Source organism: Bubalus kerabau, chromosome 3, assembly GCF_029407905.1.
Source record: "Bubalus kerabau isolate K-KA32 ecotype Philippines breed swamp buffalo chromosome 3, PCC_UOA_SB_1v2, whole genome shotgun sequence".
NCBI classification, from domain to species: Eukaryota; Metazoa; Chordata; class Mammalia; order Artiodactyla; family Bovidae; genus Bubalus; species Bubalus kerabau.
Window position 1 is genome coordinate 171,303,475 of NC_073626.1, and position 18,605 is coordinate 171,322,079.

Below are 18,605 nucleotides of genomic sequence, written 5' to 3' on the forward strand. Positions count from 1 at the left end.
GGAGCAGCAGAAGAATCACCTAGCTTTCACACATTTTTTGCTATAGAAATTTGAAGAAAATTTTAGAAAACCATTTTGCAAGTTCAATAGCATATATGATAACATCACTTCTAAGAAACAAGGAAATTAAAAACTGAAAAGTATGAATTTTGCAATGAAATGAAAATAGGATTACATTAAATACAGAAGCATTTCCAATTCCAATTTAGGATTATAAGGCTTACATTTAATTCTTGGAATGCATATTTACTAAAATCTTGGTTCCTTAAGGACATGAACATAATCGGTAATTTGGTTCATTTTATGATACTCATAGAATGTGCTGTGCTTAGTCGCTCAGTTGTATCTGACTCTTTGAGACCCCATGGACTGTAGCCCACCAGGCTATTCTGTCCATGGGATTCTCCAGGCAAAATACTAGAGCAGGTTGCCATGCCCTCCTCCTGGGGATCTTTCCCACCCAGGGATCAAACCCAGGTCTATTCTATTCTACACACAGAATAGATACAATAAAGTATAATATATATACTACTGTTTGTGTATTAATATATGTTGAGTGTGACTGAACACACAAGATAAATGAGTAATAAAGTATAGGATACTGTGCAATAAGAAATATTAGAAAAATGATTATTCATACATGTTTTATGAATATATACATATACATGTATACTTAATGTAAAAATATATGTATATATATACATATAAATATATACATGGAATCAGCTCAGAATAACATGCCAATATAACTACTATAACAATATCAGTAAAATATATGATTAATAAAACATTTTAATGTATCTTTGCAGATTTTTTTTGTTCTTTTTGGTTATATCTCACTAGTGATGGACAGAAAGACGAAAATATTTTATAATCATTTGAAGTAATTCTTCTCCATGAAGTTAAATCACTAACTTGATACAGTTACACCTCATCATTTAAATTTACCTTTAGTTTTTAGAAAATACATATTTTACTCTGCTTTAATCTTATCTATAATTATGTAAAATATTTATATAGTTCTACAAACTTTTTCTATATTTAGAAAATTCTAGTTTCTATTCCTAGCTCCTCTACCCTGACCCTCCTTTCTCTCTAGTAACCTCAGTTTTTAGTTCTTTCATTTACACAAATAATTTGTTTTTGTGTGTTGTACACAGACAACATACATAAACACACAGACGTAATACATACTATATACACATATATTCATATTTCTTCATTCCTTCCTTAAACAATAGGATATTTCACATAGTCTTCTCCACATTATTTTTAGCTAATAAATAGGTACTAGAGATAATTTTTAACTTCTTTTCATAACTGAATTGAGCTTCCCTTGTGGCTCAGCTGGTAAAGAATCCACCTGCAATGCAGGTGACCTGGATTTGATCCCTGGGTTGGGACAATCCCCTGGAGAAGGGAAAAGCTACCCACTCCAGTATTCTGGCCTGGAGAATTCCACGGACTGTATAGTCCATGGGGTTGCAAAGAGTCGGACACGACTGAGCGACTTTCACTTCATAACTGAATAGTACTCAGAGCATGGGTGTTCCATAGTTTATTAATCTGGTCCCCTCCTTACTGATTTTGAGATATCAGGCTCTTGCTACCATAATGTAGTAATGAAACAGCTGATCATGTCTTTTTCTATTTTCCACCAGAGCAATATAGAATTTTGATAAAAACAATGAAAAATCCATTAAAGAGGTCATTTATACAGACTGCAAGTGCTTAGAATATAGTTCATCAACATTTCCTTCTTCTCTTAGAAATGCACCAAAAAATGCAAACTGAGAGAAGCACCAAAATTAAGAATCCAAGGACAGAAAACAAAAAGATATGAATGTGGCACCACTTAACAATAGTAATTAGAAATTATGCTTTAACCTATGTTATGTAATTGTATACTATAAACCAATTTTGTTGTTCAGTCACTAAGTCATGTCCGACTCTTTGAGACCCCATAAGCTGCAGTCTTCCCTGTCCTTCACTATTTCCTGGAGTTTGCTCAAACTCATCTCCACCGAGTCAGTGATGCCATCCAAACATCTCATCTTCTGTCATCCCCTTCTCCTTTAAATCATACTTCTTTTTTCAAGGTACAAGTGAAACAAATTTGCCACTATACCTCATATAAAACATAATTAAAATTATAGAAACAATTCACATTAAATGTGAAGTACATTGGCTTGGATGGTAAGCAATTACAAGCCGGTACCATGACAAGGTAAAAATTTATCATAATAGAGTACAGCTAATATAATTCATTTTGCTTTTATTTCCAAGTTTCATAAAGTGGGAAAATGAGGACACCTCCAATGTCTTGTCTACAGCCTAAGCTGTACATCTTTTTGGAATCCTTCACATAAAGGAATATTGATATCTATTGAATCGTTTCTCCTTTTATGACTGTTTCACTAGTATTTCAAATTCATTTCCTTCTTTTATATAGAAACAAAAAGACAACTCTGTAAAACTCAATCAACTCAGCATCTAGTATTCTGGCTCAAAATCCAAGGTTATAAAGTGGTGGTAGCACTGAACAGCTAAAATGAAATTTTTTCTGAGTTCTTGGTCCAAATCCAACCAGTGACAAAAATCCTGATAGCTTTCAGGTTTAAGGTAACAAGAGGCTATAAAATGTTGGCACACTAAGAAAGCAATCTCTACTTTTCAAGCAAACATTTCTTGGCAACTATATACACAGATCCTCTTCAAAATGTGTTGTCCTTCCCATGGTACTTCTGCTGCTGATGTTTTGTCCCTAAGTCATGTCCTACTCTTTGTGACCCCCTGGATATAGCCTGCCGGGCTCCTCTGTCCATGGGATTTCCCAAGCCAAGACTACTGGAGTAGGTTACCATTTACTTCTCCAGGGGATCTTCCCCACTCAGGGATCAAACCCATGTCTCCTGCTTGGCAGGTGGATTTTCGTACCACTGAAGCCCCTGGGAAGTCCCAATGCAAATACAAAACATAACACACATGAGGTTTTTTCCTGAAATTTTTATAATTTATTAGGGAACTAGTTATGCAACATATACCTGAGCACTGAAGAATTGATGCTTTTGAACTGTGGTGTTGGAGAAGACTCTTGAGAGTCCCTTGGGTTGCAAAGAGATCCAACCAGTTCATCCTAAAGGAAATCAGTCCTGAATATTCATTGGAAGGGCTGATGCTGAAGCTGAAGCTCCAATACTTTGGCCACCTGATGCGAAGAACTGACTCAATGGAAAAGAAGCTGGTGCTGGGAAAGACTGAAGGTAGGAGGTTAAGGGGATGACAGAAGATAAGATGGTTGGATGGCATCACTGGCTCGATGGACATGAGTTTAAGTAAGCTCCGGGAGTTGGTGATGGACAGGAAAGTCTGGCGTGCTGCAGTCCATAGGGTCGCAAAGAGTCAGACACGACGAAGCGACTGAACTGACTATGTAGTGTAAAGAGCTTTCAGATATTCATAGAGTGAAAGACAATAATCTGTTTCAGCATCTGTCCTTAGCAGCAGTTATATGGTAGCACATGTCAGGGTCTAGTATAGGAGAAGCCAGCAAGGAAGCATTGTTCTCAGACCATCTCTCTGCTCACACTCTCTCCTAGGTAATACCACTCTACCCTGTGGTTTTAAACTCCAGCTGTATTCCAATAGGGCTCGGTGGTTCAGTGGTAAAGAATCCACGTGTAATGCAGGAGATACGGAGACGGGGGTTCAATCCCTCAGGAAGATCTCCTGGAGGAGGAAATGGCAACCTACTCCAGTATTCTTGCCTAGAGAATCCCATGGACAGAAGAGCCTGGTGGGCTACAGTCCACAGGGTCGCAAAAGAGTTAAACATGACTGAGCAACTAAACAACATATTCCAATAACTCTCAATATATGCCTAGACAAGACCTTTCCTCTGTGGTCCAGATTTGTATATACACTTACCTTCTCAGTATCCTTGGTATCCAAACCAGTACCTCAGAATTAATATGGCCAAAACAATACATAGTTTTTCCCCCAAAGAGAAATTTGCTACCATCTCTTTCCTCCCATCTCAGTGAATTTGCCTATCTGTTTAAACTAAAATCTTAGGGGACAATTTCTCTCTTTCTCCAAGAGTCTACTCCTATCTGTTGATAATTCTATTGTATCTATACTCAAAATTGATCCTATATGCAACCCTTGCTCACCATCTCCCTTGAAAAAGCATCATTTCTTCTCCAGACTTAGTACAACAGTCTCATAACTGGCCTCTCTGCCTCCACATTTGTTTGCTACAACCCATTCTCCAAAACAATGCTCTTCTGCAAGAGCAGATCATCTGTCAACTCTCTGTTTAAGGTCTACCACAAGCTTCCCATCACTCATGCGATAAAATCCAAACTGCCTACTATGGCAAATAGGTCTAACTCCTCACTATTTTTCCAACCTCATCACTGTCTTCTGTCCAGCCCCCTCACAATGTTCTAAACACTGTGACCAAGATTGCTTCCAACCTAAAGTCTTAGCAGGTGTTGTTTCTTCCTTCTACAATATACCTACCCCAAATATTTATGAAACCACTTCCTTTTTATTATTCATTTCAAAGAGGCCTCCCATCTCTTCCTGAGCTAAACCTGGCTCCCACCAAGTATCGCATTACTTCATTTCATTTTCCTGATGTTCAGTTCAGTTGCTCAGTCATGTCCGACTCTTTGCGACCCCATGGACTGCAGCACGCCAGGCCTCCCTGTCCATCACCAACTCCTGGAGTTTACTCAAACGTGTTGGTGATGCCATCCAACCATCTCATCCCCTGTCATCCCCTTCTCCTCTCGCCTTCAATCTTTCCCAGCATCAGGGTCTTTTCAAATGAGTCAGCTCTTTGCATCAGGTGTTAGGCTATATTATTGCACTATGTTAATTTACACGTTCATTTTTGTTGGTATGCATACTACTACATGTCTCCCACTATGGGAACAGCAGTCCCTGCGAAGCAAGAACTCTGGCTTTCCATCACAATTGTATTGGTACCATTGTTCTGGTTCCTACAGCAGGGCCTGGCTCATAGAAGACTTTTAATAAATACACATTTGGGGGGTTGGCTATAAAACAATGAAATGAATGTTTTCAAAAGATAAAGACACAGATCATAAAGTATAGCTGAGGTTAATTAGCATATGCTTCCACAAGGAAGCTTGGGATTTACAAAATCTATAAAACCATCTCCACAACTGAGTTTGAAAAAAGCTGCTTAATGTTCCATGGAATATACTCCTTTAAGTTGAAGGGGAAATTTCTAATTTAAAAAATTAATGTGAAAAATGAGAATATCATTCCACCAAAGCCAATAGATTCTTACAGTATTCCAACAGTATTTCAGTATTTTGCAAGTCAGAGCTTGCCTGTATAATGAAACACATGTCATAATCAAAGAAATTTAACTTTGCAATCAAATAGCAAAAGGTCCCTACATATGGTTACACACACATACATTCAAATATAATTTCCATCATCAACACTTTTAGGAAGTCAACTTGAATCCCATGCTTACTTGACCTCATTCTGGCAGGAAGCACAGATCCCACCACAAGGAAGAACTTGGAGAAGGGAATTTGATTTATTTGCAAATCTATTGAACTGAATGGTAACTCCACTGCTTCATTCTCTCAACTCATGCTGGGTCCGGTGCAAAGAGAGGCCCTGGCCAGGTATGAAACTATCAATATTATAATTTCTTCTTAATTAAGCAAAATAGCCTGCCTCTCCCTTCTTTACTGGGGCCAACCTAGTGAAGACATACAGAGAGCTGTTCCCAGCAAGTGTATCACAAAGCTGTATTTTTTTTTCCCTTTTATTAAACAGGCTCTGAGAAAAGAGCAGATGGCTGAACTAACATCAGCATGGCTTTGTACATACAGATGTTACAAAGGCACTCTACCCTGTCTGAAGCCTTATAACTGGTGAGTGTTAACTGGTGAGAAGTTGGTCCTCTGTAAATTGTGTATTTCTTTTCTATCATTATTAATTAATTTTTACTGTAGTATGGTGGCTCAGATGGTAAAGAATCTGTCTGCAATGCAGAAGACTCTGGTTTGATTCCTGAGTTGGGAAGATTCCCTGGAGAAGGGATAGGCTGCCCACTCCAGTATTCTTGGGCTTCCCTGGTAGCTCAGATGGTAAAAATCCACCTGCAATGCAGGAGACCTGGGTTCAATCCATGGGTTGGGAAGATCCCCTGAAGAGGGACATGGCAACCTACTCCAGTATCCTTGCCTGGAAAATCCCCATATACAGAGGAACCTGACAGGCGACAGTCTAAGGAGTCACAAAAAGTTAGATGACTGAAGCAACTTAGCACGCACACACACAATGATAAATCATACACCTGTCTGCTTCAATAGCAGTTTTTCTGACTCTGAGGATGATAGATTTTTTCCTGTCTTACGCAGCCAAAGCCACATTACTGCAGCTCCTTACTACAGTATCTTTAGGCATGTGCTTCCTCTCTGCCACCTGCCATTATGTAAAGAGACACAGAAAGGAAGCTGTTAAATTATTTGTATCTTCACTCACAGAGAGCACCCTGATAATTTCAGGGAACAATCATCAAATATTTGTTTAAAAGTGCACCTAATCCCTAAAGAAAAGCTACCTATCAATTTGACTGTCTGGAAGCAAAGAAAGCATGTGTAAAGACTATGAGGGTCTTATCACCATTCTGCAAAAAGTCCTCCTCATTACCAAGAAGTCTTAGAGAACTGACGAAGCCATGAATCCAGAGCAGGCATCAATTTGGCTTTTAGTCACTTCTCTCTTTCAACCTCAAAGTGGAATTTTTCTTAGAATTCAAGTCAATTACTTTGATAACATGATTGTTACATCTACACGAACACCATGTCTGCTCTGAGTTAGTAATGCCTTTTTACTATTCTACTCCTGTGAAAAATGAATGAGGTGTTTGCCATGAACTCAAAACTTCCAGCGGCAGTAGGATGGGGTGGCCAATTGACTGAAGGGGGTTTCAGGTTGCCTGTTCTACTAAAGGAACGTAAGGTATCTGCACAGTCCATCTCACCTGGCTCAGGTAAGGTATAAAAAATAATGTACTTTCGCATCTATAACATCAGCTGATCTTTCCGTAAATGTCAACTGGTCATCAACTATTATTACATTTTAAGTGCTATTGACAAAGTACATAAAGTAGTATTCCAGAAGTAGTCCTTTTTTTTGTTTGTTTGTTTGAAAGTAAAATGGTTTCTTGTTACAGTTTTCCCATTATAGTATGATTTCATCTCACTGCCTATGAATTCCATCCATTTATCACCCAAGCTCAAATGGTAACAAGTGCAAGGTTACAATTAATGGCCTTCATTTCAGCCACAAGAACAGAAGCTTATAAACCCTTTTTGGATTTCAGACTTCTTTGAAAATCTAAGTAAAACTTTGGATCTTGTCCCCAGAAAAATGACAAAATCCAAATCTAGAAAACTATTTCAGAGGTTTGTTGATTATCCATCTACAGACTTCACGCACAGAGCCCATTCTACATCAGCATCCTTTGGGATGCTAGTTACAATAGATTTCTGAGTAGGAGAAAGGCATCTCCATTTTTAATGAAAGCCCCTGGTGATTCTAAAACTTCAGATTATTGTCCTAGAGGATGACAGACTTGAGGTTGATAGAACGAGGTGAAAATTTTCTGATACAGACGGTGGAGCCACAGGTGATGGAATGGGTTTGTAACTTTCTGCAGAATTAGTCTTATTACAATCACATCTGTCAATCGGATAGGGAAAGGAAATCCTAAATCTAAGATATATGAATATAAGAGAAACAAATCATATAACCACAAATGCTTTCTATACCAGAGACATTATGCTATACTACTAAAATTTAGTACTTCTAGTGAAGCGTTCTTACCTTGAAGTGGTTAACATGTTAACATTCAATGGATGTAAATGTGAGCAGTGGAAATGAAGGAGCCTGCACACAGGTGAACCCTGATCACAATTTGCACATGAATGGACGTACCAGTTCCCCAAGTATCCCACCCAGCACTCACACCTCTTTACCTTGCCAAGCATGTGAACAATGCCTTGTCAACCACAGAGGCTCAACACATCCCCTTTGGATTTAAAATGTCTCTGCTAACAACTCCATTCCAAATCTAACCATGTGCCGCATAACAGACTGTACTGAGGTCCATTACAGCTGAAAATTTAACAAGCTGTGTTCTTCGCTTAATTCTGAAAGAGCCCTGATCAATACCCACTTGTCTATTCTCAATCCCTTCTAAGATGATGAACTTTACAGTGGTCAGAGAGGTCAAGTCTATGTATTTGCTGCATGTTACCCAAGCTGCAAGTTTGGGATGGAGTATAATTTACACTGAGGGTAAATTACTAGAGAGGAATGAGAGCAACTCACAAATGAACAGGGAGCACATGTTTATCCACTCCAGTATGAGCAGACATGCACCAAATTAATGATTTGGTATACAGATAAATGATCTTTGGGGCGATCATGGACCCCTTGAAGAATCAGATAAACTGCATTTATGCTAAGGAGTTCTCTGATACCTAGAAGCCCATTGGTGCCCACCCTTTTGATTTAACAGCATTTGATAAGTTCATCCATGACAGTTCTGACAGCAATACAGAGGGGAGAGACGGACATGGGGAGAGAGGCTGCATGAATTTTGATCCTGTGATACAACAGAAAGAACATGAGATCTGGACTCAAATAACCCTGTGTTGAGACTTGACACCATAGCTTTATAACCACAGAATAGCTAGGACTGCTCTAAGGATCAAGGGAATTCATCATTATGGATGCTCTCTGGCTAGCAAATGCAGATAGATGTCACTTTCATGAAACAAGTACGATACATTCGTTTTATTATATAAGAGCCTAGGTGTTAATATCATTTAGGTCATGTTTATGGTATGAAACTTCCCAGATTGCAATCAGAAGTTTCTATAAAGTTACCTTGGTGTTTAAATTAAGACCCTTGAACACAAGTTCTATCCCAAAGCAAAAAGAAGAAATTAATCTTTTTTAATGTAAATAGAATAACAGTTAAGTTTAAATTTCTTTTTAAGAGAAGGCCAACATCATCATTCATAAAAAGTAGATGTTTAAAAGGTAGCTAACATACACATCATTAAATTATATCACAAACATTTATACTGCAAGCCACACACACACACACACCATCACACATACACACTATACATACACACATATATATTTTATATCAGTCTATGTGTATGTATATGAATCATTATATAATCTTGATTCACTTTTCATTTCCTAAACTTTGCCTGGCAATAACTGACTTTCCTCTACCAATTAAAATCCACTCCAAATTCATGTCTTCCACAGATTAACATGTTTTTCGAAAAAGAACATGTAATCTGGTGACAGGATGGGGGTGGTGGTAGTGGCGGAGAGATTTTGTTCAATGACAGATTAAAACAAATCATTATGTTCTCAAACTACTTTACCAGAAATAAATTATATTCAATCCTTAAAAGATACACTTTCTTTGCGCTATATCAGGAAAATTTAGAGTTACAAGATCAGCAATTGCAAGCCCAGGATTTTGTAAGGTAAATGCAACCATTTCGAATCCCAAAGTCAATTCACAGTAGCGATTTAAGAGATGCAAAAGGCCTGGCAAGAGTGTTTATTTCCTCCAAGAATCCTCTGCAAGCAAACTGTCCATTCAGCAATTCTGCAGGCCACTGTTTCACCATGCGACAGGCCCACTTATTCACAAACAAATCATTAACATTCTTGACATAAATCCATAGTGGACCATTAATCCCAGCTATGATAATGTTTTAGTACATTTGCTCTGCCCATCATGAATGGCAGTGTTGTTTCCCAGAACCCATCCTTGACAAATAAGAGACAAATTATGCCCCGTGAGAAAACTTGGAGAATGAACGGCTTACACACCAATTACTGTCTCATTATCAGGCTGATGCGGAAATAGATCCTCTGTGCTTTGGATGAAATGCAGATTTTTCTTCCTCAGACCAAATATACAAGTACATACAAAACTATTTGTTAAAGTGATTTTTATTGCTCAGATTCCTCTGTAAGCCACACTCTGGGGACATTCCTCATGAAAACAAATTAAAAATTATCGCCTACAGAAATAAATATTGCTAACAAGTGATTACTTACATAACTACCAATACCAAGATCTTAACAACTCTAATAAGAGATGACTAATATGGCCTTTTAGCATTTCAGTGTTTATTATATTCTGCCTAAGAGTCATCAGGAAAGCGATATAAGTAATAGAGAAACAATAATCAGGGAAAAATACAATTATTTCAGGTAAATAGACTTTGCATCCTGACAAGTCTCTTAAATCCAGTTCTCCCAGCAAAACTTAAACAATAAAACTCTTTATGATCAAAAAGCACTGGATACACACTCATACATAAGAAGCACTCTGCTATATGTTTTTATGTTCCAAGGTAAATGGATCCAATTCTAGAACTTTACCTCTAACATTGTAAGTTTAATAAATATACTGACAGCTCTACAAAAGCAACCAAATCAAACATCTCATTTTCCATATCAGTACCATTAGTTCGACCTACAAACCATCTCCAGGGCTTAACCCCAGGTATCTGCTCTGTCAACCATCACTTCTCACATTTGTGATGACAGACGACAAGCCTGTTTATTTCTCTGTAAGGTATCTGGTTTCCAGCAACTGTTCAGGATTTCTCAAACTTTATGTGCACAGACATTCCTGGAGATCTTGTTAAAACACAGATGCTGGGTCAACACGTGTGCAGTGGTACCTGATAATAGTCTGGCTTTCTATCAAGCTCCCAGGTGACATTGACGCTGCATCCTTGGCCCATCCTTTGAGAAGCAAGGTGAGAAATGACTAAGCTTTGATAAAGGCTTGACAGATCAATAGCTTGGTTCCCCTTAGACATGAAATGGAAACACTTCTATTTAATTTTGCTTTTCCTATTCCTTATGTAATTATATTGACTTAATAAATAGAAACATTTAAATCATGTTTTACATCATTCAATTTAGAGTAAGATTTAAAGGGAAGAAATCTCAAGAAACACCTGTATGGCATTGGTATGAGGTCACCCTACTGATGACCTGATTTTGAATTTTGCTCTACTCTGCCATTAAACAAAACCATGGGGGCATAAACGCGGCACTGAACTTCCCGTAGCCTCAGTATCCTGATCTGCAAAGTAGGACTGATATACACACACTATCATGTGTAAAGTAGATAATTAGTGGGAAGCTGCTGTGTAACACAGGGAGCCCAGCCTGACTCTTTGTGATGATCTAGAAGGGTGGAATGGGAGCAGGCAGGGAGGCTCCAGAGAGAGGGAAGAGATATATATATATATATATATATATATATTGCAAATCATATATATGTAATAATTGTAACTGATTTGCATTGTTATATGGCAGAAACCAACACAATATTGTAAAGCAGTTATCTTCCAATTAAAAATATTTTTTAAATGTGAATGGAAAATACTCACCTTGCAGTGTGAGCACAGGATGAAATAAAAACATATGAACACTACTTTAGCACAGGAGATGCTCAACAATGAGTGTCTTTTTTTTTCTTTTTTGTGCTGTCTTTGATTATTATCAAACCTTATTAAACCTATCAAACAGTCAGGGATCCCTAGTTCCAGCAGATGAACTCAATCTAGAGCAAAAGATACAGCTGGGTTTGGACCTGGATCTGCTATTGACATGCTGTGCATCCTTAGGCAAATCACTTCACCCAGCAGTTCTCAGATGTGGACTGTCAGACCTGCACCAACCTGGCCGTATAATAATTACTTGATAAAAATTCAGGGTTCTCTGCCTCCTCCCAGCTAGGCAGTTGTTTTCATGCAAGTCTGAGATAAAACCTTGGATTTGGTATTATTCAATACTTCTGCAGTGATTCCGATCTGTAGCTGCCTTCAATCTTTAGAGCCTCAGATGCCTTGATTACCATGCCTGACCACCTGTCACCAGGTTTTTAAAACAGGGCTTACTCAGGAAACAGTAAGCTGCTACGGCTGTGACTGTGTGGTCATTACTACCCTCATCTATAGGCTCAGAAGAGGAACTCACAGGAACCCCCCTCGCCTGTCTGAAAGCATCCCCACTTCACAGCTCTAGCTGCACCTGCATCAGAGGCAATCGCAAGCTCCAGTTCCTGACGTTTTCCTCTTTTAAATCCCAACACCAGCTGGGTTGTGATGGAGACGGCTTCCTTGAGTCCTCCTGCTCATGAGTTCAGTGCGCGAGCCCTGCCAGGTGTCCTTGGACTCTGGCTTTCTCTACCACTGCTTTGCAAAGTAGAAAGACAAGCACCCCACCACTACCCAGTCACTCGCCTCTCTAGAGCAGGGTCTCATAAATCCCCACGAAGAGACTCCAGTTCAGACAGGAAGGTTTTCTCTCGGCTCACTGCTATGTCTCCTCTCTTTTACCACTTCCCACCTGTGCCTATAATTGGTCCTAGTAACAACTGTCACAAGAAGAAACATTTATTTCTCCACACTAGTTTTAGAGGGTGCAGATCCCATTTCCTATTGCAAATTTTAAATAGAATAGAAAAGGGCTTATAAAACACATGTATGCAGAATGCAGCTCGGTGTTCATGCCGAGACGTAGAAGAGTTTTCTTTTTGCTTCTCCAAAATCATAGAATGTATTCCCTTCACTGTTTCCTTCATTTCTCTTCCTCCCCCTTCTCCCTCCCTTTCTTCCTTCCTCTTAACAGTATTTGCAATTCTATAAACTCACTGAAACCATTCTGAACCAAACAGAATACTATTTGTTAGACCTATGGCTCAGAATGTAAAGAATCTGCCTGCAGTGCAGGAAACCCAGGTTCAACCCTGGGTCGGGAAGATCCCCTGGAGAAGGAAATGGCTACCCACTTCAGTATTCTTGCCTGAAACATCCTGTGGGCAGAGGAGCCTGGCAGAGTACAGTCCATGGGGTCATAAAGAGTCAGACACAACTGAGCTACTAACACACACACATTTAAGTTATAGGTGAGTGTCGCCTATAATCCATCTGGTGTAATGAAAGCGATAGAGAAAGAAAAATAGGGAAATATATGTAGATGACAGATAGTAGGTAGGTAGATAAATAAGCAGACAAATAGGTGTTAGAAGAGAAACAGAGGGACTGACAGAGAGAGACCAAGACAGAGTTTGGGGCTGGGAATCAGTGCTCTGCTTTCCAGTCGTGGAGTGATGCAGGAATTAGAGAAGCAGGCCTGCTATAAGAAGATAAGTGGCAATCAGGGCTTGGCTTTCTTAGGGTACGACAGAGAGTGGCCAGAACTTTGCAAAGGAAACAACGCAAGCCCACTCTAAAGGCAGAGCCCCCACTCAACTCTAGACAAGAATGAAGCAAGAACATAGGTAAACACTGCCAGAGAATCAAATTTTACAAGAAGAGTCTGAAGCCCAGATATTCATACGAAATCTCCTGGTCTTTGGGTGTTTGCTGCAGTTTAAAACTTCTACAAGCACCGTGTGCACCAAAGGAAATACATCAGCAAGGCCAAGGTGGCTTACTGGCTGGTCACTTTCAAACCTTCACCTAGATAGTTTCTGTAACCCAGGTGCTGGTTATCATTAGAGTCTGTTTTTCCTCCTTCCTGGGCACTTGGTTGGACCATGTCCCTCCACATCCTTGGAATTAGGAATGAACTGATGGTTGAGTTTCAGCCAATAGAATGTGAGCAGAAAGGATACATGCCTCTTCTTCTTCTTCTTTTTTTTTTTTTTGGACTTCTTTTTCTAAAATATTTATTCCTTTTTTATTTTATTTTAATATTTATTTTATTTATTCACTTATTTGGCCATGCAAGGTCCCAGCTGCAGAACATGGAATCCTCGATCCTCATCATGGTCCGTGGGACCCTCCAGTTGCAGCATGTCTGGGATCCAGCTCCCTGATCAGGGACTGAACTCAGACCCCCTGCACTGGGAGCATAAAGCCCCAGCCACTGGACCACCAGGGAAGTCTCCTGACACAGGTCTCTTACAAGCAAAGACCCTAAAGAAGCAGCTGTGTCTCTTTGTGCTATCTTTCCACTTCTACAAACAACAAAAGCCCTAAGGGCAGTGGAACCCAAGCATGGAAGGGGCCTGGGTCCCTGAATCACCACATGGAAGAGAGCCACTAACTGTCCAGGAACATGGCTTTGGACTGTGAGCTAGAAAAACAAACATCAACAATGCTTTATACATTTTCTATTTTAGGGTTTTTTAGTTACTGCATCCTAACCTAACGTGGGCTTTCCTGGTGGCTGAGATGGTAAAGAATCCGCCTGCAATGCAAGAAACACGGGTTCAATCCCTGCCTGGGTCAGGAAGATCCCCTGGAGGAGGAAATGGCAACCCACTTCAGTATTCTTGCCTGGTGAATTCTGTGGACAGGTGAGCCTGGTGAGCTACAGTCCATGGGGTCGCAGAGAGTCGGACATGACTAAACGACTAACATACACATACACAGCCTAATTTATTTAATACAGTCTCTAGGATTCTTCACCTTTAACTTGGAAAAACAACAACCCTTTATTCTCCTTGAAATGGCCTACTTCTTCTGTCCCTTCAACTGTGAGTGGAATGCTTTCATTTTGCCCTTCTAGATACACTTATCTTTAATTCTGATTTATGACAGGTCATCCAGACTATTCAGATGAGTTCAGTTTTTATTTATCAATTGCTTAAGGGCAAAAGTTATGACTTTTCCAGAACCCTCAGAATCAGATCAGATTTAGAAACAAGATTATCATAACATTTCTATTAAGGAAAAGTTGCTACAGAGCAAAATGTACAAACATCCTGAAAATCTTCTCATGTTAACACTTTTTTTTCAAGTCATAAAATATTTCCCAAGAACAAAGTGACTTTTGAGTCTCCTTCCCTAAATTTTTGTTTATTGCCCTTTCTCTCACTTGAGATGACGCTGCCCCAGAAAGTCTAGTATCAGAAAGGGAATAAATTATCTTTTTAAAAATGATTCAAGTATGGGCTTCCCTATTGGCTTAGAAGGTAAAGAATCCACCTGTAATGAGGGAAGACCTGAATTCTATCCCTGGGTCAGGAAGATCCCTTGGAGAAGGGAATGGCAACCCACTCCAATACTCTTGCCTGGAGAAATCCACGGACAGAGGAGTGTGGCAGGCTACACAGCCCATGGGGTCCAAGAGAGTGAGACACTATTGAGCAACTAACACTTTCACTTTCACACTTTCAAACATGGAAAGAGACTGGGAAAATAGACATTGATAGATATAGAAGGAAGAGTTTGCAAAAAAAAAAAAACTCAAGAGTGGGGAAGTCAGAAGCCTTCAAGGTACTTCTACCAACACCTTTTGCTAAATCAGTTCAGTCGCTGAGTTGTGTTCGACTCTTTGCAACCCCATGAACCACAGCACACCAGGACTCCTGTCCATCACCAACTGCCAGAGTCCACCCAAACCCATGTCCATTGAGTCAGTAATGCCATCCAACCATCTAATCCTCCGTCGTCCCCTTCTCCTCCTGCCCTCAATCTTTCCTAACATCAGGGTCTTTTCCAATGAGTCAACTCTTCGCATGAGGTGGCCAAAGTATTGGAGTTTCAGCTTCAACATCAGTCCTTCCAATGAACACCCAGGACTGATCTCCTTTAGAATGGACTGGCTGGATCTCCTTGCAGTCCAAGGGACTCTCAAGAGTCTTCTCCAGCACCACAGTTCAAAAACATCAATTCTTTGGCACTCAGCTTTCTTTACAGTCCAACTCTCACATCCATACATGACTACTAGAAAAACCATAGCCTTGACCAGATGGACCTTTGTTAACAAAGTAATGTCTCTGCTTTTTAATATGCTGTCTGCTGCTGCTGCTGCTAAGTCGCTTCAGTCGTGTCCGACTCTGTGTCACCCCATGGACTGCAGCTTACCAGGCTTCTCCGTCCATGGGATTCTCCAGGCGAGAACACTGGAGTGGGTTGCCATTTCCTTCTCCAATGCATGAAAGTGGAAAGTGAAAGTGAAGTCGCTCAGTCGTGTCTGACTCTTAGCGACCCCATGGACTGCAGCCTACCATCCATGGGATGGCAGCTCCTCCATCCATGGGATTTTCCGGGCAACAGTACTGGAGTGGGGTGCCATTGCCTTCTCCCAATATGCTGTCTAGGTTGGTCATAACTTTCCTTCCAAGGAGTAAGTGTCTTTTAATTTCATGACTGCAGTCACCATCTGTAGTGATTTTAAATAAAATTCAAAGAATGCTGCTTTTTGTCTTATAATTTTATTTACGTGCAGATAATTTGTTGGGAAAGTGAGAAAAAATGTCTGGACGCCATGGGCCAATATGGCACTAGAAGACAGCAATGAACCACACCGTGGTAGGTCAGGAAATAAGATCCATCCTTCCACACAGGCTTTGTATCTGCCAGGCAGTCCCCTCCAGGCAGGGCATCTAAAGGCTTTGGTGAAAATAGTTAAAGAGGATTAATAACTTTTTCCATTTATTTTCAGCCAATAAGATTTAATTAAGTATATTTTAATTAAAATTTAATCATGCTTTTTGTGGCCACAGACAGCCTTTGCTGAAAATTTCATTAACTAGTATTTTCTAAAACCCCTTTCCAAATAAGGCTGCCAATAATGAACTGTTTATTGTGGTGATGTATTCTCTCCTCAAAAGTAGGGTAAGCAGTTGAGGGAGTAGTGATAGGATTATATAAAAGAGATTATACAACCAAATGTGTGGTTTGGGGAAAAGTCATCCACAATTCTGAGGGTTAAGCAAAGAAGCATTTTCTAGATTCAAAATTACAGTAATACTTCAATCATGTAAGTACTCAGAAATTAGGTTTCTGCATAATCAAATGTCTGTATTTCTTCCACCCTTCACTCATTTAGTTGTTCATTTATGAGAACAGTGGTCTAAATACAAAGCTGATGTTTCCAAGTGCCAAGTGTAATGACTGTGATGATCAAAACATCTTTATCTGCATACTTGAGATTTTCTTAAAGTATGTAAGTAAAATGCAGTTGTTTATGGATTATGTTTACTTCTGATATGGACATAAATGGTACTACTCAGCTTAAGTAGAGAAATGCTCTCATGGGTTATTGAGAAATGTATGATTCTCTATTCCAAAGCCACATCCTTATCCTTATTCGTGCTAAGTTGTTTCTGACTCTTTTGCAATCCCGTGGACTGTAGCCTGCCAGGCTCCAATGTCCATGTAATTTTCCAAGCCAGAATACTGGAGTGGGCTGCCATTTCCTACTCCAGAGGATCTTCCCAACACAAGAATCAAACCTGTATCTCTTGCGTCCCCTGCATTGGCAGACAGATTCTTTCCCAGCTGTGCCACCAGGGAAGCCCCTAAGCCACATGGTACCAAGCTATATTTTCAATATGTATGTCTATGCTATCACTTCCACAGAGTACGATGCATGGGCTTTGAGGCAGGAGGCCACAGGGCTTTCTCATATTCTTCTGGCCACACCCTGCTAGTAGGGTTTGGGATAGCTGAGGTTGTCAGAAAAGTAACTTTTTAAGAAGGAGAGCACCATAAGGCAGCTTTATTCATACCTTCCAACAGCATCAGAATGAAATGTGTGACCCTATTACCACATTTTGGTTATCAGAATTTTTAAGAAAATTATACATTCTAATAAATTGAATATCTTTCTTAACTTGAGGTTGAATACAATTTTTTTAAAAACTGAAGATTTCTCTAACAAGTAAGAAACATAGGGAGTTTCAAGGTCACACTTTTGAACCAATTTTAATTTCAGTTTCTCAAATATAGAAGGTGTCTGATTAGCTTAGTGTGCAACAACCTGAGAAGAACTAAATCTGTGTTTTAAAGCCAGGCCTTTATCATAATCTCTTTTTTTTAGAATTAGCATTTTATGGGGGAAAAAATAGAAAACAAAGAGGAAATATCAGGAGTTCTACCTATTTTTGTTTTTCTTTTTCTGTACCAGTGTGCTTCCTAAGTTATGTTTAAAACAGATTTGTCCTCAATGCCCTTGAATCGGATGTCCAGACGTTTCTTTTGGAGAAATTTAGAATTCCCTTTCAAAAGGCAACTTTTTGAAGTTCACCTAGAGATTAAGTAGTCAGAGCCACCACAGAGAGATGTTTTATTGCTGTCCCATGCTATGTGACTCCGTTATTTTTACCTCCTCTGTCCAAAGAAATACAGCCCAGGTTCCCATATGGCAGAAAGAGGTAATTCCTGGGGAAACATCACCAAGAACTGGAGGCAAGCAAGACTTATGCAGCTCTCTGAGTTCTACCTGCCGCTGGAAAGAGGGCTAAACTTGGAGAAGTGTGCTTTACAACAGGCTACTTTATACCTATTTCCATGCAAAGATGACCCTGTAAAAATGATAATAGGAACAGGCCACAGAGATATTCCAGAAGGTTTCTCTTCAAGGGCTGGACCTCAGGGCTACTGCTGCCATTGAAGGTTTATTAGGCAGAGTAAGGGGACTTCCCTTGGTGGCTCAGCAGTAAAGAATCCACCTCAGTGCAGGAGACACAGGTTCAATCCCTGGGTCGGGAAGATCCCCTAGAAAAGGAAATGGTGACCGGCTCC

General features: G+C 39.7%; 1 protein-coding gene across 4 annotated transcripts in view; it reads right to left on the minus strand.

The window, feature by feature from the left end:
• PID1 (phosphotyrosine interaction domain containing 1) overlaps positions 1 to 18,605 on the minus strand; it is a 262,015-nt gene that overhangs the window by 181,522 nt on the left and 61,888 nt on the right. Inside the window, exons 1-2 of one of the 4 annotated variants that reach the window (XM_055573663.1) lie at positions 11,511 to 13,810; positions 10,791 to 10,854 (exon numbers count right to left, since the gene is read on the minus strand). The exons of 1 other annotated variant lie outside the window; for it this stretch is intronic. In XM_055573663.1, coding sequence (XP_055429638.1) covers positions 10,791 to 10,853 — 63 coding nt within the window. In that variant the 5' untranslated portion in view covers position 10,854; positions 11,511 to 13,810. Of the gene's footprint in view, positions 1 to 7,884; positions 8,571 to 10,790; positions 10,855 to 11,510; positions 13,811 to 18,605 lie in introns of those variants that run through there. 2 more of the 4 variants (XM_055573665.1, XM_055573666.1) reach the window with 2 other exon arrangements.